Genomic DNA, 26,203 nt, shown 5'->3' with positions numbered 1-26,203 from the left:
TCTCACCTAGAAGTACTTCCTTCTGGACCATGCTAACTGGCCACCTGAAGCATTTCTGGGAGCAGGATAAAAGGAGCCAGCTGCCACTGGTCCAGAAGCCAGAGTTGGGAGGTGGTGGAGGACAAAGCTTACTGGAGGAGAGTGGAGGTAGACAGAGGAAGAGAAGAGGCAGAGAAAGGAACAAAAAGCCAAAGTGCTGTGTGTCCTTTATAGACTTATTCTGCTTTATACTGTGCATTGTTTCCCACAGCAAAATAAAAGCATTTGTTGTGCTGGAGCTTGTAACTGCATTTGTCTGTGTCAGGTGTTGGGGAGCTGTGCGCCCCCTGCAGGCCACTATATATATATATAGATACATATAAATATCTATTTATATTCATAGCATTCGTAGTCTGAATCACAATCAGATTGTATGGGTGATTACCTACCAGGTAACGCTTGTGGTTGGTCTGCAAGTCGGCAAACATTTGCCACGGTGCCCTCTTCATTTGCGAGATTCAGAGCATTACCCTGATCTCCAGGCTGTCAAATAAATGAGCCACACACCGTGGCGCAATGTAAAGAGGCTTCGCCGCTGACGTCCGAGGTTCGATCCCCGAGAGGGGGTGCAGTGAGTGTGTACACCTGATGAGCCCAAATAAGGGCAAAACATGTGTCGCATACTCTTTGCATGATTTGACAGTAAACTATGCAACATATGTATATATATATATATACACACATATATATATAAATATATATAATATACAGTCATATGAAAAAGTTTGGGACCCCCTCTCAGCCTGCATAATAATTGACTCTCCTTTCAACATTAAAGATAACAGTGGTCTGTCTTTCATTTCCTAGGAACATCTGAGTACTGCGGTGTTTTCCGAACAAAGATTTTCAGTGACGCAGTATTTAGTTGTATGAAATTAAATCAAATGTGAAAAACTGGCTGTGCACAAATGTGGGTCCCCTTGTCATTGTGCTGATTTGAATGCCTGTCACTGCTCAATGCTGATTACTTGGTGGGATGAGCTCGTTAACCCTTCATAGACTGGTGTGTCCAATCAGGAGATATAAAGGTATTTAAGGTGGTCAATTACAAGTTGTGCTTCCCTTTGACTCTCCTCTGAAGAGGAACAGCATGGGATCCTCAAAGCAACTTTCCAAAGATCTGAAAACAAAGATTGTTGAGTCTCCTGGTTTAGGGGAAGGCTACAAAAAGCCATCTCAGAGGTTTAAACTGTCAGTTTCAACTGTAAGGAATGGAATCAGGAAATGGAAGGCCACAGGCACAGTTGCTGTTAAACCAGCAGGTCTGGCAGGCCAAGAAAAATACAGGAGCGGCATATGAGCAGGATTGTGAGAATGGTTACAGACAACACACAGATCACCTCCAAAGACCTGCAAGAACATCTTGCTCCAGATGGTGTATCTGTACATTGTTCTACAATTTTGCACAAAGAACTTCTGTATGGCAGGGTGATGAGAAATAAGCCCTTTCTGCACTCACACCACAAACAGAGCCGCTTGTTGTATGCCAATGCTCAATTAGACAAGCCAGATTCATGGTGGAACAAAGTGCTTTGGACTGATGAGACACAAATGGAGTTATTTGGTCAGAACAAAAAGCACTTTGCATGGCGGAAGAACACCGCATTCCATGAAAAACACCTGCTACCTCTTGTCAGATTTGGTGGAGGTCCCATCGTGCGGTGGGGCTGTGTGGCCAGTTCAGGGACTGGGGCCCTTGTTAAAGTCGAGGGTCAGATGAATTCAACCCAATATCAACATATTCTTCAGGATAATGTTCAAGCATCAGTCACAAAGTTGAAGTTACGCAGGGGTTGGATATTCCAACAAGACAATGACCCAAAACACAGTTGGAAATCTCCAAAGGTGTTCATGCAGAGGGAGAAGTACAATGTTCTGGAATGGCCGTCACAGTCCCCTGACTTGAATATCATCAGAAATCTATGGGATGAGTTGAAGCAGGCTGTCCATCAAATTGAACTGAACTGGAGAGATTTTGTATGAAGAATGGTGAACAATACCTCCATCCAGAATCCAGACACTCATCAGAGGCTATAGGAGGACAGCGTCTAGAGGCAAAAGGAGGCTCAGCTAAGTATTGATGTCATATCTCTGTTGGGGTGCCGACATTTATGCACCTGTCTAATTTTGTTATGATGCATATTGCATATATTCTGTTAATCCAATAAACTTAATGTCACTGCTGAAATACTGCTGTGTCCATAAGGCATGTCGTATATTAAAAGGAAGTCCAGCCAATGAGAAACAAAAATCCAAAGAATTAAGAGGGGGTTCCAAACTTTTTCATATGCAGCGCTTGAGGGGAAGTCTCAGAGCCCACAATTTATTATTTAAATATTTATATCTGGAAGTTGTCCATGATTCCACTCAGATACATAAATAAATAAATATCTCTAATTAAACTTCTATTCTTTGCCTATAGTGCTACACCAACAACCTTTATATTAATAATTTTTCTCACCTTATACCATTTCTTATAATGATTTATAAATAATAGGTATTCTCAGAGGATATCCACTATATTATTTTTAAATATAATTTTATGAAGGTGTTTAAATATTTTTTAAAAAACATTATTTGTAAAGCACTTTAAAACAAAATTAAAACAATATATTTTTTTTCTTTAGGACTGCTGTACACTCTGACCACAAACTTATCATCACCCTTTGCGGGGATGAGACCTCGGATGTCAGCACTTGAGGGGAAGCCCCAGACGTTGAGCCACGGCGGCCGGTTTGCTTATCTGACAGGCTGTAGATGGGAGGATTACATGTAGAGGTCTGATCAGTATCACACGCGTTACCTGGTAGGTAATCACCCAAATGTGATGTGATCAGACCTATGCATGTAAAACTCCGATCTTCACCCTGCCGAATAAGTGAACCAGCTGCCGTCACCCAGCCTCAGGCACTGACATCAGAGATTTGATCCCCATGAGGGGAAGCAAAAATGCGTACACCTGATGAGCCCCCCAAATAAGTGCAAAACCTGTGTCATGCAGGCTTTATATTATTTGGCAGGTTCTATAAGACATGGGGACTGGGATTCTTACCTGGCATGGAAGGACAGGGCATTGTTTAGGACATTGTCTTCTCCGAGGCACTAGATGGATTACAGGACTCCCACAGGGCACATTGGGAACTGTAGTTTGTTGCCTCAGCCTTACTGGGTTCTATGAATGCCACCAGGGGACGCAGAAGGGACTAGCATGCCCTACGTTGCTGGGATTCAGCCACACCCAGAAAGACACCAAAAGTACCCCGGGCTTTAAATAAAAACAGCTGCCAGCCTTAACCCCAGGTGGCAGAGTCTGGAGGAGGAGGACAAAGCTTGCCGGGGGAGACAACAGAATCACCTAGTGTAAAAAAGTGTGGCTGTGGTGTGGGAAACATTAGCCGTAAGAGTTTTACACAACAAAACCCTTTCTTCACCATAGAACTCGTGTCTGAGCCTTTGTGTTTTGGGAGTTTGGGGAGCTGGAGCGCCCCCTGGGGCCCACAATATATATTACACATCTCAACACTACTTTAGCATTCGAAGGTTTACTGACTTTGAATTGGAACTTTTTATAACTGAAGATTTTAACATTACTGGACACGCCCATTTTTAATGAACTTTTTTTTTATTATTATTCTATCTTTTTCTGTTGTCTCTCACTGAAAAAAAAATGGGGATGGTGTAATATTTTAAATGTAATCATTAATTCTAGTCATTTTTTCAATAAACATATAGATTTTAATATCTTATCACTTGGCAACACACGTCAGATTCATTTAAATCATAGTGTTATGATATATGCTAAGAAATCCTGTCAGTGACAGGAATAACATCATTTAAAAATTGCTCATCACCAATCACTAGTTTATCTTAGCTTCATAATGAACATGTCAGACTGTTTTAAATGAGCATTCAACAACATTAGATATGCTACAACATTTCTGCATGGTTTTGTTTCTCTTTGAGTGGAAATTTCATGAATTCACAACACTCCACTAAGCTCCATCTTCATGGAGGTATGGGCCAGGCTAAGACATGAGGCTTAGTTGCCTTGGTTATCAAGCACAACTTATTGCCGTTGGTGGAACCAAAACCGCCTCAGATAAGCATGGTGTTTCGATTTAAGAGTCCTTCTTGCTAAGCGAGCTTCATGGAATACCCCATAGATGTTACCCTACAGAATCCTCTGATATCCAGTTGATTTCAGGGTTCCTTCGATGGCAGCAACCTGTTCAGATCCTTCATTTAAAAAAACAACAAACACACAACCATTTGACCTTTGGAATACGGGTCTTGCTGCAAAATGCATGTTAGCTCTTCTTGTACAATATCGGGATTCGCCTTTTCACTCCGCACCTTGTCTAATACTCTTCCAGAATCCATGAGCATCATCCAAGCTGAAGGTGAGCATTCACACGTGTTTATTAACAAGAACACGGGTACACAGGTGGACTGTTTCTAAAGGAAAATTATTATTAAATAGCAGTCGGTCCTTCATGCTGCATAATTTTGTGAGTTCTTGTGTGGTTGTTCAGATGGCTTATTTGTGAGAATCTCTTGCCACATTCAGGACAGCAGTGTGGCTTTTCTCCTGTGTGAACTCTCTTATGTTTCTGAAGATAGCTATTACAGGAGAATCTTTTGCCACATTCAGAACAATAATAAAGTTTCTCTCCACTGTGAATTTTTGAGTGGATCTGAAGGCTGTTTCTTTGGGAAAATCGTTTGCCACATTCAGAACAGCTAAATGGCTTCTCTCCAGTATGAATTCTTATGTGCTGCTGAAGCGCACTACTCCCAGAGAAGTGCTTGCCACATTCAGTACAGCTATATGACTTTTCACCAGTGTGGATTTTTGCATGTCTTTGGAGACTGCAACTGTCCGAAAATCGTTTGCCACATTCTGAACAGCAATAAGGTTTTTCTCCCGTATGGTTCCTTGTGTGGATCTGAAGACTACGTCTTTGTGAGAACTGTTTACCACATTCTGCACAGTGATAGGGCTTCTCTCCAGTGTGAATTCTCATGTGGATATTAAGACTGTTGTTGTTTGAGAAACACTTGCCGCATTCAGAACAGGGGTGAGGTTTCTCACCAGCATGGATTCTTTTATGTTTACGAAGGCCACTATAGTTTGAGAACTGTTTACCACAGTCGGGGCAACAATATGGTTTTTCTCCAGTGTGAATCCGTATGTGGCACTGAAGATGGCCTATTTCTGAAAATCTTTTCCCGCATTCTGAGCAGCAATAAGGTTTCTCTCCCGTATGAATTCTTGTGTGTTTATAAAGAGTACTTCTGTGTGAGAACAGTTTGCCACATTCCAAACAACAGTGAGGTTTCTCTCCAGTGTGAATTCTGATGTGGCTCTGAAGTTGACTAATTTCTATGAACTGTTTGCCACACTCATTACAACTAAAAGGCTTTTCTCCAGTGTGAATTCTCAAGTGCCTTTGAAGCCTATTTAGAAATGAGAATCCTTTACCACACTCAGAACAGCAATACGGCTTTTCTCCAGTGTGAATTTTGGCATGTTTACGAAGACTACTACGAAGGGGAAATCCCTTGCCACATTCAGAACAGCAATATGGCTTCTCTCCAGTGTGAAGTCTAATATGTGTGTGAAGACTGGTCTTACGGGAGAACCGTTTTCCACATTCTGAACAGCAATACGGCTTCTCCCCAGTATGAATTCGTGTGTGTTGCCGATGAGCACTACTGTCAGAGAATTGCTTATCACATTGAGAGCAGCAGTAAGGTTTTTCTCCAGTATGGATCCTTGTGTGGGTGTGAAGACTGCTTACTTGTGAGAATCGTTTGCCACATTCAGAACAGCAATGAGGCTTCTCTTTAGTATGAATTCTTTTATGCTTCTGAAGATTGCTGCGGTGTGCAAATTGTTTGCCACATTCTAAACAACAGTGAGGTTTCTCTCCAGTGTGAATTCTGATGTGGCTCTGAAGTTGACTAATTTCTAGGAACTGTTTGCCACACTCATTACAACTAAAAGGCTTTTCTCCAGTGTGAATTCTCAAGTGCCTTTGAAGCCTATTTAGAAATGAGAATCCTTTACCACACTCAGAACAGCAATAAGGCTTTTCTCCAGTGTGAATGTTGGCATGTTTACGAAGACTACTACGAAGGTGAAATCCCTTGCCACATTCAGAACAGCAATATGGCTTCTCTCCAGTGTGAAGTCTAATATGTGTGTGAAGACTGGTCTTACGGGAGAACCGTTTTCCACATTCTGAACAGCAATAAGGCTTCTCCCCAGTATGAATTCGTGTGTGTTGCCGATGAGCACTACTGTCAGAGAATTGCTTATCACATTGAGAGCAGCAGTAAGGTTTTTCTCCAGTATGGATCCTTGTGTGGGTGTGAAGACTTCTTACTTGTGAGAATCGTTTGCCACATTCAGAACAGCAATGAGGCTTCTCTTTAGTATGAATTCTTTTATGCTTCTGAAGATTGCTGCTGTGTGCAAATCGTTTGCCACATTCTAAACAACAGTGAGGTTTCTCTTCAGTGTGAACTCTGAAGTGTTTTTGCACTTGTTGATTAACTTTGAGGACATCTGTCTCTGTGTGCTTGCCATGAGTAACAAAACTGCACTGCGAAGAGGCTGCTGTTAAATTCTCTGATCCACTTTGTGATTTCTTCATCTTCTCCTTGTCCTGTTTCTGTTGCAGTCCACATGGAAGAGAGGGGTGAGCAAATAATGGTTTGGCAAAGCTTCCGTTCTCAGGCAAATCTGAAATAACAAAAACAATTTCAGTTACTGATTCAATTTTTTTTTTATTAACAAGGACATCTGGCACATTAGTTGGTGTTGGTAACTCACTGCTCAGTTCCACTCCTGCTCTGTCCACTGCATGTGTGGACTTTTCCTGCTCGCCTCCCATCTGTTTAGCTTCTAAATCATCCTCTCCTATTTCACAGATGTGTCTGCTGTGTCACTCACCATCTGGTGTGACAGAGTTTGGAGGTGTGTGCCAGTGTGCCCTACAGGGGGCTGTTACCCATTCGCAGGTTGATGTCTGCCTCATTTCGAAAGCTGCCCATGACCCTAAGGTTAAGACATTGGGTGAATTGGATCTGACAAGTGGAGCTGATGGAAGTTTTCAAGTTCAGGCTCCTCTGTCATGTTTAGCAATTCTTCTCCTGGCTTATGTTTAGATCAATTTTTAATGCTTTTGTTCCTTTTGTGCAATTAAATACTGTTATGTATTGGTATCATTGGTCTTGTTATGCATTCTGTGTTAAAATTATTTTATTTTGTGATATCTCAGTGTCTACGTGTACAGTTTTCTTCTACCATACTCCTTGGACTTAAGGGTGGAATTGCCTAGAGGGAGGGACACCTTTACCTTATCATTAGGGGGCTGCTGCCCTCCCAGCCTGTATATTCACGCGAGAACTGCAAGTCCCTGCCATTTATTCAAATACAGTCTGGTGGATTGTGGTGGGTCACACAAGTATTGTTTTGCCTTATTTTGCTCTGTCACTTGGATTGTTCTAGTACATTTTGATTTTAGACTCAATTGACTCTTTGACAACTTCGGGTTTTCGTTCTAGTGGGACGCACTTCAAGGTACTTTCAGACTCATTCCCGTTGTTCTAAATTTGAACTTGAATGCCTAATCTCCATTCTGAGACCGAGTCAGGCCTGAAGAAGCCTTCTGTTTTATGGGGTCAGGTTTAAAGTTAGGGGATGAGGGCCCAAAAGGCAAGGCTCTGGTACACTGATCCCATAAACAGTTTTCAACTCCATGTTATATGTACCCCAAAACAATTTATCAACCATAAATACTCTAAACGTTTCTTTAACCTTCACTAAATATAGTCGTGATATAATGTCTAAACCGAATCTAAAAAATTTGCCCTGTCATGCAATAAAAATTCAGATATAAAGTAAGGGGTCTAAGAAGACTGCACCTTACTGTCCAAACTTCAAATTGCATTAAGAACAGATAACTGAGTTCTGTTTCATAGGACTAGGGGTTTACATCCCTAATGGCACACATGAGACCTTCAGCTTTGATTCAGTGGAATTGTCAAATGAGTGATGGCACCATTCTGGGTGAACATTAGAACACTCTAGACGAGAACAGGCCATTCAGCCCAACAAAGCTCACCAGTCTTATCCACTTATTTCTTCCAAAAAAACATCAAGATGATTTTTGAAAGTCCTTAAAGTCCTACTGTCTTCCATACTACTTGTTAGCGTACTCCAAGTGTCTATTGTTCTCTGTGTAAAGAAAAATCTCCTAATGTTTGTGCAAAATTTATCCTTAAGTTTCCAATTGTGTCCCCGTGTTCTTGATGATCTCATTTTAAAGTCACCATCTCGATCCACTGGACTAATTCCCTTCATTATTTTAAACACTTCACTCAGGTTTCCTCTTCATCTTCTTTTTCTTAAACTGTAAAGGCTCAGCTCTTTTAATCTTTCCTCATCACTCATCCCCTATAGCCCTGAATCAGCTTAGCCGCTCTTCTCTGGACCTTTTCTTGTGCTGCTATTTCCTTTTTGCACCCAGAACTCCAGATGACGCCTCACCAGTGTGTTATAAAGCTTGAGCAGAACCTCCTGTGACTTGTAGTCCACACATCAATGTGCTACATAACCTGACATTCTTTTGCCTTCTTAATGGCTTCTGAGCACTGTCTGACAGTCGACAGCTTAGAGTCCACTACGACTACTAAATCCTTCTCATAAGGTGGACTCTCGATTTTCTGACCACCCATTGTGTATTCAAACCTCACATTTTCACTTCTTATGTGTAATCCTTTACATTTACTGACATTAAATTTCATCTGCCTGTATGTTGCCCAAGTCCCTCTGTAATAATTCAAGTGATCTGAGATTATCTGCTCTCAATGTCCCTAAAGTCCTCCTGTCTACCACACTACTTGGCCACATACACTTGTCTGTGGTCCTCTGTGTGAAGAAAAATGTCCCAATGTTTGTGTGAAATTTCCCCTTCACAAGTTTCAAACTGTGCCCCTTTGTTCTTGATGATCTCATTTTAAAGTCACCGTCTCGATCCACTGGACTACTTCCCTTCATTTTAAACACTTCAGTCAGGTCTCTTCTTAATCTCCTTAAGACTCGGCTCCTACTGTCATTCCTCTTTGTTCATCCCCTGTAGCCCTGAATCAGCCCAGTCGCTCTTCTCTGGACCTTTTCTTGTGCTTCTATGTCTTTTTTGGAGCCTGGAGACTAAACTTCCAAATGAGGCCTCACCAGTCCTATCTCTACTTAATTCTTCTAACAAAACATCAAGTCGAGTTCTGAAGGTCCCTAAAGTCCTCCTGTCTACCACGCTACTTGGTCACTTATTCCAAGTGTCTATAAAACTTCCTAATGTTTGTGTGAAATTTCCCCTTCACAAGTTTCCAACTGTGTCCCCGTGTTCTTGATGACCTCATTTTAAAGTCACTGTCTCGATCCACTGCACTAATTCCCTAATTGTATGCGTGGGATACTTAGGGTGGAACCCTCCAAAGTTATAATTAGAAAATGATATCCGACTCTGTCACCGTTGTGAGTGATTGCGCGGACAGTCAGAAAAGGTCCAGCACACCATTTTATGATCGCGTGAACTTCAGATAAGGCGTGCCACTCATACCCACCTCTCAAGCTCAACTTTTAGCTCCCTAGCATGATCCATATTGGTTTAAAGGACAATACAGACTGGGAGATGAAGTGATCAGCCAGCCCACCCGACATCCTAAAGATCAGACATATCACGTCAACCTATAGAAGTCAATGACATGAGGTTGTGGTGTGAAATTTTACATGTAATTTGATAAATATTTTGTATGTCTTTATTTGTATGGTTAAGTACTAAACACACACACCCTTTGAGGTTTACAACAGAGTTGGGGAGAAGTGCCTCAAACCAGTTTGGCAGGTGATTCTCTGCAGGAGTCTATCAGTGAAACCCCCACAGAAAAGCCAGACTGGCAAACTTCAGCTTAACTTATGGTTTGGAGGGTAGGTGTGAAGTTATTCTGTGCCCCATTGGTCTGAAAAGTATGGCTGTTTGGAATTGGCTTGTATCGGAAGCCTCTAAGTACCACACCACCCTATTGGCTGTAGGGGTTTGGACAGAGAGCCTATGAATTTGCTTGCTTTACCCCTCCCTCTCTCTCTCTCGCACCAAATGGTGAAGGAGCGTCTCACACACCATGAACTGAAAAGGACAACACAATGAAGAGCTCATCTCGGCAGCCATATTGAGACAGGCATGCGGCCTGTTCTGAAGAAAGCTGACCACAAATGAGGACTTCATTAGAGACATTCAAAGTAACTAACAAGTCTGTGTGCCGTCTGAAACTGCACATCAACATTTTAGCAGGTTGTATGGTTGCCAGTGCTCACTTGAACTTTGCTTATTGTTATTATTTATGAATATTATCAATAATACATTAATTACAGTAAATTGTAACTCAACTCCTGCTTGTCTTTTACTACACCTAATTGCCTGAGGTTATAAATGTAGAAGGGAAGGTGGGGAGAAGTTATATGGTACAATACCTTATAAACAGTGGTAAGTCTGGGAGATTTGAAGCACTCTGAGAAAGGCTACATATTAATAATACAAAAGTGGAAAGGCGAGTAATAGAGAACTCCACCAGGACAAAACAGACGAAGAGCCCAGTCAGGCAGCTCAGGCACGGAATTTGATTGCCTGACTTTGGGGGAAACAGTTGAACATTTCAGTTTGTCACTGTTGTGATGTGAGATTTTGCATATAACTTGATATTTTGTATGTCTTTATCTGTAACTTAGGCAAAGCAATGTAATATTAGTATTACATTAGTGAAAAGCATTCATGTTTACAACCCCCCAAAGGACTGAGCCTCTCTGAATTTCACGACACAGTTGGGGGGTTGTGCCTCAGACAAGTTTGGCTAAAGTTTTTCTGAAGTCTCTCAACTCCCACACAAAGCCAGGCTGCCTAACTGGCAAACTTTAGCTCAACAAATGGTTTTGGGGGATGGCAGGTGTGAAGATGTTTTCTGTTCCCCCCATTGGTCTGAAGTATGGCTGTTTGGAACTGGCTTGTATCAGAAGCCTTTAAGTACCATGACGTCCTATTGGCTCTAGGGGTTGGACAGAACATCTATAAATTTACTTGCGTTACCTCACCCTCTCTCGATTACCAAACTGATGAATGACCATCTCACACCATGCACTAAGAAGGACAACACAATGAAGAGCACAGCTCGGCAGCCATATTGAGACAGGCATGCGGCCTGTTCTGAAGAAAGCTGACCACAAATGAGGACTTCACTAGAGACACTTTAAGTAACTAACAAGTCTGTGTGCCACCTGAAACTACACATCACCATTTATCAGGTTGTATGGTTGCTAATATTCAAATGTACTTTTCATATTGTTGTTATGTATTAATATTATCAATAATATTTTACTACACCTAATTGCCTGAGGTTATAGATGTAGGAGGGAAGGTGGGGAGAAGTTATAAACTATAATACCTTATAAACAGTGGTAAGTCTGTGAGATTTGAGGCATTCTGACAAAGGTTACACATTAATAATACAAAAGTGGATTGCTTATTGTTATTATTGATGAATATTATCAGGAGTACATTATTACATTAGTTAAAGTGTAACTTCACTCCTGCTTGTCTTTTACTCTGTGTAATTGCCCGAGGTTATAAATGTAGAAGGGAAGGTGGGGAGAAGTTATAAAGTATGATACCTTATAAACAGTGGTAAGTCTCGGAGATTTGAGGCATTCTGACAAAGGCTACTTATTAATAATACAAAAGGGGAAAAGAGAGCAATATAGAACTCTACCAAGACAAAACAGTCATTTATTACAAATGTTATTTTGTCTCATTTACATACACAGGGAAAGTAGTGCAATGGGGTCAACATTTCAAAAAATTGCCCTTCCACTGTTTACGTTTCCGTAACTTTCAGGGTAAGGAAGGGCTGTCTGTGCGAGTCGGGATGGGACCAAGGGTGGCACGGCAGTTTAGTGAGACTCGGGTTCACGTCCTGGGTGCTTTCTGCGTGGATCACATGTTGTGTGTTGGTTTTCCTCCCGACAGTCCAAAGACATGTAGGTTAAGTGGTTTGCCTTTGTTACATCGGTCCGCGTGAGTGTGTGATCAACCTGTGATGGATGTGCCCAGTCCTGGGGAAACTGTTCCTGCTTTGCACCCTATGCATGCTGGGCTAGGCGTCAGCTTCCCTAAACTGGATTAGCGGTTAGAAAATGATTGATTTTGAGCAAAGTCATTCCTGTACAATTAACTGCTGAGTATTAAAAAACAATATCATGCCTTTGTTTCATTAAACAGTACAATATTAGCCAGCAATATTTCACTGCAACAATCACGGCTTTATGTGGGAAAAGAATTTTTCTTTTCGTTCAGTCAAAACTTTCCTAATTTGTTACTTGTTACACATCAGGCACCCAAACGGTGGATCTCTGCTCAATTCTCATTAACACTAGAATTACCCAAGCCTATGAAAAAAACCTGCAATCCCGGCCCACCTTAAATCTGTTCGCACCTCTCCGTCAGCGTCTTTTGTGTTGTAAATGTGTCAATAAGCAAAAGCAGCCCGATATCTCATCCTCTCACCGCTGCAGGAAGGGCAAAAAAGCTCTTCCAGCTCAAGCCTTATATAAAAGCCAGGTCGAATGTTATTTAAAGTCACAAGAAAACTGCAGAGCTCCCTGTGTTTGATCGACAGGGGCTTGCTGACACAAAGTGACTTCAGCTACAGGTGGAAGCTGCTGTCTCACCCTACACCACTGTGTTTGATCTCATTCATGAAAAGATTCCAGTCGACCCACAGGAGAAAGACTTTCTGAGACTAAGCTCCATGTAACTGTTGTTACCGTTCTGCCTTTGTCCAGAAACGGTTCCATAAGCTTTATGACCTTAGTCTAAAGTCACTTCAGTACGCATGTACTTTGTCAGCACGCCAAGACAAGCAGCGGTGGAATCCGTACATGTTCTCAGCGTCGCTTTCTTTTACATTTAATCCCTTTACTTACCTGTTCCAGCATCGCCAGGTGACTGCAGCTCTTCTGCATTCCCCACTTCAGATTTCAGCTCTAGAGAATTCCGCCGGGTAGCCAGTTGTCCCGTATTAGTGACCCAGGGCTGCAAACGGGGATGAGGTCCTTCAGAAACCTCTTGCTTGACAACATTCCCACTTTTTAAAACTGAGAAATCTTCTGGGTCCTCAACTTTAATCTCAACAATCTCCCTCTGGGACTCCTCCTCCTCCTCCTCTTTCAGCACTTCACAGTCTTCTTCCTTCAAACACAGATCCTCCGGGGCATCCCACTCCCAATCCTCTTGTTTCATGTGTGCCAGTTTTTCGTCTGTCATAAGGTCATGGCCTGAGGCCATTTTCTGTGTTAAACTCTTCTCTCTCCTCAGGTGTCTGCTTTTCTGTTCTCAACCAGCCAGAAGGGGGTTTAAGACCCCTCACGGCATCATCTCGTGAAACTATCAAGGAGGCTCCTTTTGTTCCTGTGAAAATTAAAAAAAAAAAAAAGTGATAGAGTGACAAAGTAACAAAGACACTAGAGATCTGGAATGCTGTGAACCCCCTTCATGTGAGCCCTCTCGGGCAGATGTGGAGTGACAATGTACTTGAAAATAAAGAGAGACTATGGAAGATCAGCCCCGACACAGACAGACACCGAGACACAACTCCAATAAGCACACACAGTTTTATTTTTTCCTTCTTAGAGTACAAACCACCCACAAGTGCTCAGTCCTTCAGCCGCCTCCTCCTCCTGACCCAGGCTCCATGAATGGAGTGAGGCGGCCTCTTTCGTATTGCACTCCAGGTACTCCCCGACAATCCTCCTGCAGCACTTCCTGGTGTGGCAGAAGTGCTGCAGTCCAGGCGGTTGTGCGGTGCCACAGGCCCCAACAGGGTTGAGCTTCCAAGCTCCAATCTCATGGCCCCGATGCAAGCCAGGGGTGGGGGGTTGCCCTCTCGTGTCCCGGGAGAGATATTGCCTCTCTCCCGGTCCTTCCATCCTCCAGGCGTCCCTGCTGGCCAAGAGCCCCACAAGATAAAGAGCAGCCAAGTGAGAAAACACCACAAATTCGGAAAGGTGACAAAGGATCAAAATCCTGGCTCTTATCACCTTCACCCATTCCGTATTGGCAAAACAGGATTTCTCGAAAGCCACAGTGACAGATCCAAAGACCAGAAATGACTTCAGCTAAGCCCGCTTGGCCACCTCTCGATTGCAAAGAAAGCAACAGAAATGGTAACAATGTTGAACACAAACACACATTGGATCACATTTGACAGCCATTAAAGATATCAATAGATCAGTCTACGGCCTCAGCGGGCCTTCCTCAACGGCTTATGATCTCTGCCTGTTTGGTCCGGTTAGGTCAGGTCTGGTCAGGTACACTTTATTACCCCAGAGGGAGAAAACATAATATTCTCAGGCTTACATAACCAAATGCAGGGTCACAGTTTTTCGGGGGGGCAGCACTGGACAGTGTCAGGCAATCACGAGAAGGCAGAGCTGTTAAACGTTTACAACCAGGAGACTGAAGACGAAAAGACAGACGAGAAATTAAAGTGAAGAAACTGTCATTAAGGTGACCAGCTCTTTCTTTGTCCTTTACTTGTTGGAGAGCAGCTTCTCAGACACCTGCGGCTGTTCACTACACCTCGTGGCAGCTCATGGGACAGCATGGGGTGGGGCTTGACACCCTATGAAAAAGTTTGGGACCCCCTCTCAGCCTGCATAATAATTGACTCTCCTTTCAACAAAAAGATAACAGTGGTCTGTCTTTCATTTCCTAGGAACATCTGAGTCCTGGGGTATTTTCCGAACAAAGATTTTTAGTGACGCAGTTGTATTTAGTTGTATGAAATTAAATCAAAAGTGAAAAACTGTCTGTGCACAAATGTGGGTCCCCTTGTCATTGTGCTGATTTGAATGCCTGTCACTGCTCAGTGCTGATTACTTGTAACACCACATTGGTGTGATGAGCTCGTTAACCCTTCATAGACTGGTGTGTCCAATCCTGAGATATAAAGGTATTTAAGGTGGTCAATTACAAGTTGTGCTTCCCTTTGACTCTCCTCTGAAGAGTGACAGACAGCATGGGATCCTCAAAGCAACTCTCCAAAGATCTGAAAACAGAGATTGTTGAGTCTCCTGGTTTAGGGGAAGGCTACAAAAAGCCATCTCAGAGGTTTAAAGTGTCAGTTTCAAATGTAAGGAGTGGAATCAGGAAATGGAAGGCCACAGGCACAGTTGCCGTTAAACCCAGCAGGTCTGGCAGGCCAAGACAAATACAGGAGAGGCGTATGAGCAGGATTGTGAGAATGGTTACAAACAACCCACAGATCACCTCCAAAGACCTGCAAGAACATCTTGCTGCAGATGGTGTATCTGTACATCATTCTACAATTCAGCGCAGTTTGCACAAAGAACATCTGTATGGCAGGGTGATGACAAAGAAGCCCTTTCTGCACTCACACCAAAAACAGAGTCGCTTGTTGTATGACAATGTTCATTTAGACAAGCCAGATTCATTTTGGAACAAAGTGCTTTGGACTGATGAGACAAAAATGGAGTTATTTGGTCAGAACAAAAAGCACTTTGCATGGCGGAAGAAGAACACCTGCTACCTCCTGTCAAATTTGGTGGAGGTCCCATCATGCTGTGGGGCTGTGTGGCTAGTTCAGGGACTGGGGCCCTTGTTAAAGTCGAGGGTCGGATGAATTCAACCCAATATCAACAAATTCTTCAGGATAATGTTCAAGCATCAGTCACAAAGTTGAAGTTACGCAGGGGTTGGATATTCCAACAAGACAATGACCCAAAACACAGTTGGAAATCTACAAAGGCATTCATGTAGAGGGAGAAGTACAATGTTCTGGAATGGCCGTCATAGTCCACTGACTTGAATATCATCAAAAAATCTATGGGCTGATTTGAAGCAGGCTGTCCATCAAATTGAACTGAACTGGAGAGATTCTGTATGAAGAAGGGTCAACAATACCTCCATCCAGAATCAGACACTCATCAAAGGCTATAGCAGGACAGCGTCTAGAGGCTGTTAGATTAGCAAAAGGAGGCTCAGCTAAGTATTGATGTCATATCTCTGTTGGGGTGCCCACATTTATGCACCTGTCTAATTTTGTTATGATGCATATTGCATATTTTCTGTTAATCCAATAAACTTAATGTCACTGCTGAAATACTGCTGTGTCCATAAGGCATGTCAGATATTAAAAGGAAGTTGCTACGTTGAAAGCTCAGCCAATGAGAAACAAAAATCCAAAGAATTAAGAGGGGTTCCCAAACTTTATCATACGACTGTAAGTGTCACACACGTGCGAATAGGAGACAACCAAAGGGCCTGAATAATTGTAATTCCATGTCTGACCAGGGGGCAGCGAGGTGTGCACTAATTGTCTCCCTCAATCCCTTACAGGTCATTCTCGGGAAATCCCCCTTGGTTCCGGCACTACTGATGATGTCACTTCCGGTTTTGGCCCCGATGACATCACTTCCTCCACTGGCCTTTAAAGTGAAGGAGTTCAGTTCAATTGTGGACTCCAATCTGTTAAGATCTGTTTATTATTTTTCAAAAGCATTTTGCAGAAAGGACACAATATACGGGTGGCTGCCCCTAACCTTTATGATGTCTCAGAGTCATCCTTATCACACAAGGAAGGGTATGACGTACGATGTGCGTGGGTTTATTTGGACTGCTGATAAGGCTAGTGTTTATTTATTCAATACGCAAATAATGACATCATTTATTGATTCATCACTGTCCCTTCCTGTACGGAGGCAGCAGTGGGTTTCACGATATACTGACCATCTGCTTCTTCCTCCACCTCATCCCGTGGCTGTGCGTGGCGACGCTTACTTCAAAACGCTCCCTGAAATCAGAGCCGGTAAGTGTGGAAGGGGATCTCCGAGGAAGACAGGAATAGTTCAGTCATTCAGCTTTTAATTCAGTCACAGATGAGTACACGGATTCTACGTTGCAAGGCAGAAGAGCAAAGTTCTGCGTTTCAGTTGGCGTGTTATAGTTTCTCCTCCCTTCCCCTTACTTATATATTGTGCACATCGGGCAACCGTTTCTGTTTTGTGTACGTGTCAGATGGGGTCCCAAAGAAGGAAATGTCAGCTTTCCTGTGTCTAACAGAGACGTTCCTAGAAAAGGAAGTTGTCCCCGGTTAGCTTACTGCACCCCGTCTTACGACAGACACCTCTATGAATACCCTGCCATTAGACCAAAACAGCTTCATCAGCTTTTAACCCTTAGTAGCTTGCAAGTAGTGTGTTTTTCTTTCACATTTGCCACGTCTTGCCTGCAAAACAGAACAGGGGAGAGTCCCGAGGCTTTGGAAAACATCTTGCATCACCCCAGTCCCAAAGGTATCACATGCTAGTGAGCTGAATGACTTCAGGCCTGTTGCTCTGACATCACATGTGATGAAGACCATGGAGAGGCTGCTGCTTCACCACCTGAGGCCACAGGTTCAACACGCCCTCGACCCTCTGCAGTTTGCATACCAGGAGAAGGTGGGAGCGGAGGATGCCATCATCTATAAGCTACACTGATCAATCACCCACTTGGACAGAGGCAGTGGTGCTGTAAGAATTATGTTTCTAGACTTCTCTAGCACCTTCAACACAATCCAACCTCTGCTCCTTAGGGACAAGCTGACAGAGATGGGAGTAGATTCGTACCTGGTGGCATGGATCGTGGACTATCTTAAAGACAGACCTCAGTATGTGCGTCTTGGGAACTGCACGTCTGACATTGTGGTCAGCAGCACAGGAGCACCGCAGGGGACTGTACTTTCTCCGGTCCTGTTCAGCCTATAGACATCGGACTTCCAACACAACTCGGAGTCCTGCCACGTGCAAAAGTTCACTGATGACACTGCTATCATGGGCTGCATCAGGAGTGGGCAAGAGGAGGAGTATAGGAACCTAATCAATGACTTTGTTAAATGGTGCGACTCAAACCACCTACACCTGAACACCAGCAAAACCAAGGAGCTGATGGTGGATTTTAGGAGGACCAGACCCCTCATGGACCCCGTGATCATCAGAGGTGACTGTGTGCAGATGGTGCAGACCTATAAATACCTGGGAGTGCAGCTGGATGATAAATTAGACTGGACTGCCAATACTGATGATCTGTGCAAGAAAGGACAGAGCCGACTATACTTCCTTAGAAGGCTGGCAGCCTTCAACATCTGCAATAAGATGCTGCAGATGTTCTATCAGACGGTTGTGGCGAGCGCCCTCTTCTACGCGGTGGTGTGCTGGGGAGGCAGCATAAAGAAGAAACACGCCTCACGCCTGGACAAACTGGTGAGGAAGGCAAGCTCTATTGTTGGCATGGAGCTGGACAGTTTGACATCTGTGGCAGAGCAACGGGCGCTCAGCAGGCTCCTATCAATTATGGAGAATCCACTGCATCCACTAAATAGTATCATCTCCAGACAGAAGAGCAGCTTCAGTGACAGACTGCTGTCACCGTCCTGCTCCACTGACAGATTGAGGAGATCGTTCCTCCCCCAAACTATGCGACTCTTCAATTCCATCCGGGGGGGGGGGGGGGGGGGGGGGGGGGGGGGGGGGGGGGGTAAACGTTAACATTTAACATTATACAAAGTTATTGTCTGTTTTTCACCTGCATTATTATCAATCTTTAATTTAATATTGTTTATTGTATCAGTACGCTGCTGCTGGAATATGTGAATTTCCCCTGGGTTTAATAAAGTATCTATCTATCTATCTGTCTATCTATCAAAAGCAACTTAAAGCATCATTTAAAATGTCCACAGCCTACCTGAGTATTGTTGCTGACCACATCCATCTCTTTATGACCGCAGTGTCCCCATCTTCTGATGGCTCCTTCCAGCAGGATAGCACACCACATCACAAAGCTCAGATCATCCTCAACATGACAATGAGTTCACTCGACTCCGATGGCTACCACAGTCACTAGATCTCAACTCAGTAGAGCACCTTTGGGATGTGGTGGAATGGGAGACTCGTATCATGGATGTGCAGCTGACAAATCTGCAGCCACTGCATGATGCTATCATGTCAATGTGGAGCAAAATCCCTGAGGAATGTTTCTAGCGCCTTGTTGAATCGGTGCCACAAACAATTATGTCAGATCTGAAGGCAAAAAAAGGGGTCCCACCCCAGGTGTGCCTAATAAAGTGGACAACGAGTGCGTGTAGAAATGTACGAGAGATGGCTTGGGGACTGTGACGAGTGGTCCGTGGTGCTGCGCTGATTTTAAATCAATAAATAAATTGGACGCTCTCACACTGGTGGAGTGAAGCGGGGGTTGAGCGATTGTCCGAGAAGATGGTGGCTCGTCTCCGGGTTGGTGCGAGGTGGTCAGCCAACCGTGCGTTGCCCCACTAGCACATGCGGGCAGTTTGATTGTCTCTTTATCAGCCTGGGGCACAAATCAGGCGACTGCACCTGCAACCGCTTCCCCAGCATATAAAAGGAGAGCATAAGAGAGGAACGAGAGAAAAGCAAAAGGGAACAGAGAGAAAGAAAGCCACGGCAGATCATCTTCTTCCATACCTTCCTGTCCTCGTCATCTTGCTCTGTGACACCCATCACCTGCATGTCCTCTCTCACCACATCCATAAACCTTCTCTTAGGCCTTCCTCTGTTCCTCTTCCCTGGCAGCTCTATCTTTAGCACCCTTCTCCCAATATACCCAGCATCTCTCCTCTGCACATGTCCAAACCAACACAATCTCGCCTCTCTGACCCTCTAATGTCCTCATTTCTAATCCTGTCCATCCTCGTCACACCCAATACAAATCTTAACATCTTTAACTCTGTCACCTCCAGCTCTTTCTCCTGCTTTCTGGTCAGTGCCACCGTCTCCAGCCCATATAACATAGCTGGTCTCACTACTGTCCTGTAGACCTTCCCTTTCACTCTTGCTAATACCTGTCTGTCACAGATCACTCCTGACACTCTTCTCCACCCATTCCACCCTGCCTGCACTCTGTTCTTCACCTCTCTTCCACAATCCCCATTACTCTGTACTGTTGATCCCAAGTATTTAAACTCCTCCACCTTCACCAACTCTACTCTCTTCATCCTCACCATTCCACTGACCTCCCTCTCATTCACATACATGTATTCTGTCTTGGTGTTCCTACGGACCTTCACTCCTCTCCTCTCATATCTCCACCTCTCCAGGGTCTCCTCAACCTGCTCCCTACTCTCACTACAGATCACAATGTCATCAGCAAACATCACAGTCCACGGGGACTCCTGTCTAATCTCGTCTGTCAACCTGTCCATCACCATTGCAAATAAGAAAGGGCTCAGAGCCGATCCCTGATGTAATCCCATCTCCGTCACTCCTACTGCAGACCTCACCACGGTCACACTTCCCTTACATATCCTGTACAACTCTTACGTACTTCTTTGCCACTCCTGACTTCATCATACAATACCACAACAAATACTAATAAACCATTAAATTCAAACCAGACAGGAGGAATAACTGGAGACCCTGGCCACAAAATGTGATTTGCTTTAATAATAATGATGATGATGATGACAATGACAATAATACATTTTATTTATATAGCACCTTTCCTACACTCAAATGCTTTGGCCTTTCCTTCTGTTTGTCACTTGATGTCTCCTGCTCTTCTTCTTCTTTTCCATTCAGTACTTGTGCAGTTCCTAACTCTGTTACACCACATTTTCATTTTGGGCACCCTCATTGTTCCTCTGTATGCCAAACATGGGCACCGTTGGGGTGATGCCACCTCTTAGATTCCCAGACCCTGACCCTACGCCTGTCCCAAGATGCCCTCATTATAACACAACACACCTTATTTCTTGTATGAGTGCAGGGCCAGAGCGCTGTGAAAAACTCTTACATACCAATACAAGGACGGCTCCTACGGACTACTAAACATAGAAGTGGTGCACGTATAACACAGATTTGTTAAAACACACTGCGAGGTGCACACGGTCCCACAGCGCTTCACGTCCTGCTTCAACGGTGACTTTGCAGCCCTGTCATATAGCGCGTCCATCGGCCATAGAAGGCTCATCACTGCAACATCGAGTTCACTCACAGCCCCGCCACGCAATGTGTCCATCAGCCAACCCGCAGGGTACTTTAGTTCACCCAATGACCTGGCCCACTTTCTCTTTGTCCCCTTTCCTCCAGGACGACCTGATCTTAGCCATGGGGACCAACCTGACGAGGAAGACTATCAGCGTCTGGACTGAAGGAGGGAGCCGAGGTAGAAGGAGTAATGAAGTCACTGCTCGTTTGCTGTGCTTGTCTGTCATGGAGTGGCGTCAATAAATACGCTTGCTGCTCCTGTTTGAAGTTAATTAATAAAGCTGGTCACCCTGAAGCCTCGTTTATCGGGTGCAGGACAGTGAATCATGCGTCACAACACAAAGAAACCGATTCCACATAAATGGAGACCAACAATGTCACTGTTTGCATATCAATCAGCAGTAGGGGTGGGCGGTATGACCAAAATTCTATATCACGGTATTTTTCTAAATTATCCCGGTTTCACGGTATTTGACGGTATTTTTTTTCCCATGCATGAGTGGATGTTAAACACATTTTCCACTGCAATTACTGGCTAAGAATAACCTATTCCACTGTCAAGAGCATTGTACATTGTACAAAAAAAAACATTTTAATGTGCACACAAGTATTAATACAGGTTTGCATGGCCCCATAAAGTGATAGTTTTCAAGGGGGTGGCACTAATGAAGAGAAGGAAATCACATCGCATGACAGATGCAGTCAAAATATAGAACCTTTTTATTTAACAAATTTTGCAAAAACTTAAATTATAATTTTGACAACATATTTTCAACCATCCAAAGAGGTATTTAGACTTAGGAAAATATCCAGAAGTGCTTGTCAAAAGTTGTATTGCACTGAACATGTCTTAGAAAAGGAATAAATAAATATTTTTTGTAAAACAAGTACAGTTTCTGTTAATGTTAACAATCTCTGTCCACTGACATGTTAAAGTGACTTTTTAAACAACTTTACCATCATTAAACTGCATAATATTTAAACAAATAATAACAATAAAATAAATAACTGTATTATTACTGATAGTTGCACTATTACTTCAAGGCTTCAAAAGCCCAGGTGCATTACACAGTATTCACCAAATTAAAATAAAATAAAACAAGTGCAATCTTGGTGATGACAGAATTCACTGTCTTAATCTTCTTTATTTATTTATCTGGTTTGTACAATGCTATATATTGTATACACTGCAGTTCTTTATTATATTCTGTAAGTGCCTTGTGCATGGGAAAGGCGCTATATAAATAAAACGTATTATTATTATTATGACATCTTTACCAACTGAACTATCATTTAGGCAAACTGCATTAATATGGACCTTGCTTCAAGCTAAGCTATATACATAAATAATACAACTGCAACTTGCATTTATGATTGTATTTGTGGTATAGCCCTACGGAATCGTATTAGGGCCACGGTGAAGAAAAAAAAATACGGACACAGGGAAGAAAAAAAAAACTATACGTGGAGAATAAAGTCGACATTTCCACTCTATTCTCATAGTTTATAATTAAAGTAGAATGTCGTAAACTAAACTTCATCCTAAAATCATTGTTTAATTTACTAGATTTTCTCAAACCCCGTCATAAGTTAATGTAGCACATTAAATGCTTTGTGTTGTGTTCCCCGACCCAGTTGTCCCAGATATTCCTGCTCTCTGAACATTTAGAATTTATATCAAGTATTTATTTATATCAAGTATTTCAAGTATTTATTTATATCAAGTATTTATCTTGGCATTCTAAATGTTCAGAGAGCATGAATATCATGTGAATGGATTCTGTGCGGCGATCGCTCCCGCTGCCGGTGCCGGTGCTTCCTCTTAGTGCAGAGGAAGTCAGTTTAAGAAGCTCGGGGAACACTTAACACAAAGCATTTAATGTGCTATATAACTTATGATGGGGTTTGAGAAAATCTAGTAAATTAAATATTCATTTCACGATGAAGTTTAGTTTACGATGTTCTACTTTAATGACAAAGTACGAGAATAAAGTCAACATGTCGTCACAATATTACACAGTACCCAGGTACATTACACTGTACTGAAAACAAATAAAAGTACAACTTGGCTTGCAGTATTATCCAGTACTATAGAAACAGTATTTACACATCTGACCTTTTAAAACTACAGCATCTCCAGGTGACAGACGTGACTCATTTTTTTCAGCTCTCTGTCCATTTTCACCACGCAGCATTCCTATGCTACCGCCCACTATTTGGTGGTGTAGCAGTGAAAAAGAGCCCTAGTGAAACAAATCTGTGTTTAGCGGTGTAGCAGTGAAAAATGTCCCCACTTGAACAGTTTCCCGCTGCGCCACGTTCCGAATGTCGTTTAGGCAATTTAAACCGGTGTTGCGGTATAAGAAAAATCCATTTCATAAAAAAAATAAAAAACGGTTTTCGGTATGAACCGGTATACCGCCCAGCACTAATCAGCAGCCTTAATTCTTAATCTCCACCAAATTTCTGCCTTGTGCCCGCTATAACCAAGGCCTTTATCTTTGATATGGCATCACATACTGGGCCCTCCATAATGTTTGGGACAAAGACCCCCTCTTTAATAATTGATTCCCCCCCTCCCCCAGCTCCACAGCTTAAAAATTACAAATCACACAACTCGGCTCTGATTAAAGCGCACACTTCAGAGGATTTGCACACATTTCGCTCACACCGTGTACAAATGACAACACTTTTTCTTAGTGGCCTCCCCCCCATTGGTAACAGCGTTGCCTTGTTTGCCTTCTTGTTGGAGTTATTTTAGTTCTGTTTTTTTTCCCATATCCTGATATTTTCAAATGTTACATATGACGTATTCAAACACGGCCCATGTTCATAGGCCTCTTGGAATAATTTGGACCAAATGAGTCCTAAGATTAACTCGGGGGAAAAAATTGTCGATACGTTTGCAAAATAATCATCGGTGGCGGGCCAGCATTTACTGACGGAGAGCTCCTCATTTCTTTATCAGAGTAAGCCTGTGTGTCACTTTATACTTACAGTAAGTGTAGAAATGACCTGCAAGACATTATTAAGAAGACAATGACTTAACTAAAGTGGGGGGAGATGGTGAACTCCACAAGAGTCACTTAATTTAACAAGCTGGGTTTATGTCGGCCATTTTCTTTTTCCATTGAAGGGGATTAGTGGCAACTCGTGATCGGTAAGTCACGAACATAAGAGTCGGGTCTTAGTCTGTTCCTTGTATGGATAATGATGAAGATGATGATGATGATGATGAAGTGTTGTGGCCTGAGAGTCCATGAAAGCTCCAGCTCAATGAGAAATAAAACCTTGGAGAAAGCTGGCAACTTTTTAAGAACATCAAATGTCGCTGTAGTCCCAGTTACACCACCATTTAAATTAATCTCAGGAGTTCATTACTAAATAGTAAATCACCGTCTGGTGAAAATGTCAAGAACTGTTATAATGTCACATCTTAATGAGGTCATTCCCTATTGATTTTTTTTTCTTCTAATTTTGTCAATGACAGACAAACTGCCCTGGAAAAACATAAAAATAACAAATGGTGTATTATATAAAGATATAAACCACACAAACTGTGAACCTCGAGTTTCTTCAGCCTTGGTTCTCTTTTACTCCCCTGTCTTTTTTTTTCCATAGCATTATATGAAATCGGCCATCTCTTTAGTCAGACACATGTCACGCTGTGTACTGATCTGCCGTTTTTAAGGAATACCCGTCTTCAGGCTTTTACTCCCAGAAGATGGCACCAGCAAATGCACAGAATAAATAACGCCACCTATGCTGCCATGCTGTCACTGAGCCCGCTGACCAGACTGGCAGCTTTACGGCCTCATTGCCCACACCTGTGCCCGCTTTACCCTGCCGTCCTGGCTGTCCTACTCACGCATAGAACACATGGCATGACTGGCACCAAAATTGAGGAACTGGGCAAACTGTTCCCGAGGAGATCCAAAACTTAAGAGCAGCAAGGGAATCATGGGAACATCCCGACAATAGACCCTTCACAGTTAGTCAAGCCGTCACAGCCACTTTAAGCATTTGGACTAATACACTGAATAAGAGTTTCTACCCTTAGGGCACTGAATGCCACCTCATCACCTCCAATGCAGCAGTGCAATAGATGACATCTTGTGCAATAGTGTTCATGTGCAATTAAGGTCTCATGTTGAATGTTTGTGTTCTACCTTATTTTTTCTTATCCTTTCTTTAATTATATTTTATTTATATTTTGACACCGCAGGGACTGCATCTAATTTCGTTGTATTTGTTACAATAACAAAAGAGATATTCTGATTCTGAATGAATTCGTGTCTTGAAATCAAGTTAAGCTGTAAGTACAGATTTTTACTTTTTTATTTTCCCCTTTTGCCAGTTCAGAAAGAATACACTGAAAGCAATTGATTAGAATTAAAAAAAAAAAAAATCGCTATAAATTAAATTAAGCCTGCGAACATGTCAAGCGCGTGTGATTTGACCGGGTATCAAACGGGCGCAGACAGCTCGACACCGTTAAGTCCTGCTGTCCTCTCCCCCATGGTACTCACCGACACCCCTTTCTTTTCCGTCTTCTCGCCCCTCTTTCTCTCTTCTCTTCTATAACTCCGCTTGCTTTTTATTTCAAAAGGAAAAGATATTGCGGGCACGCGACTCGTACGGCACGCGGCAACAGAACGCGCCACCAGCGCGCGACTCCATTGAAAGCCCGACGACGGCAGATCACGTCATCAACGCGCGACTCTAAGGGAAGCCTTCGCTCCTGCGAGCTTTTTGGAAAGAGATACTGCCACCTGCACCTGGAGGGAGAATTTTTAATTTTAAACCTTTCTGTTTCCTCTATCACATTGAGGAGTCAAGCAAAATGACACCTTTAATCGGCTAACTGAAAAGATTACAATATGCAGGCTTTTGAAGCTTCAGGCAAGATGTAAGGGGCCTGAGTTACCGGGAAAGCTTACATATTGTAATCTTTTTAGTTAGCTGATAAAAGTGTCATTTTGCTTGACTTCTCATTACACCCATAATGGCTAACACGGTACAACA

The 26,203-nt window shown here is 42.9% G+C and overlaps 1 protein-coding gene across 1 annotated transcript in view; it reads right to left on the bottom strand.

Annotated features, from left to right (window-relative positions):
- The window catches only part of LOC114642127 (zinc finger protein 91-like), a 54,404-nt gene extending 28,584 nt beyond the window's left edge, over positions 1–25,820 (bottom strand). Inside the window, exons 1-4 of the mRNA XM_051927793.1 lie at positions 25,708–25,820; positions 13,082–13,565; positions 4,521–6,787; positions 3,092–3,141 (exon numbers count right to left, since the gene is read on the bottom strand). Of these exons, the coding sequence (XP_051783753.1) occupies positions 3,092–3,141; positions 4,521–6,787; positions 13,082–13,442 (2,678 nt within the window). The 5' untranslated portion in view covers positions 13,443–13,565; positions 25,708–25,820. The remainder of the gene's footprint in view (positions 1–3,091; positions 3,142–4,520; positions 6,788–13,081; positions 13,566–25,707) is intronic.
- Between the last annotated feature and the right edge of the window lie 383 nt (positions 25,821–26,203).

The sequence above is a fragment of the Erpetoichthys calabaricus genome, chromosome 5, assembly GCF_900747795.2.
Source record: "Erpetoichthys calabaricus chromosome 5, fErpCal1.3, whole genome shotgun sequence".
In the NCBI taxonomy this organism is placed as follows: domain Eukaryota; kingdom Metazoa; phylum Chordata; class Cladistia; order Polypteriformes; family Polypteridae; genus Erpetoichthys; species Erpetoichthys calabaricus.
This window is presented reverse-complemented; position numbering and strand designations above follow the sequence as displayed.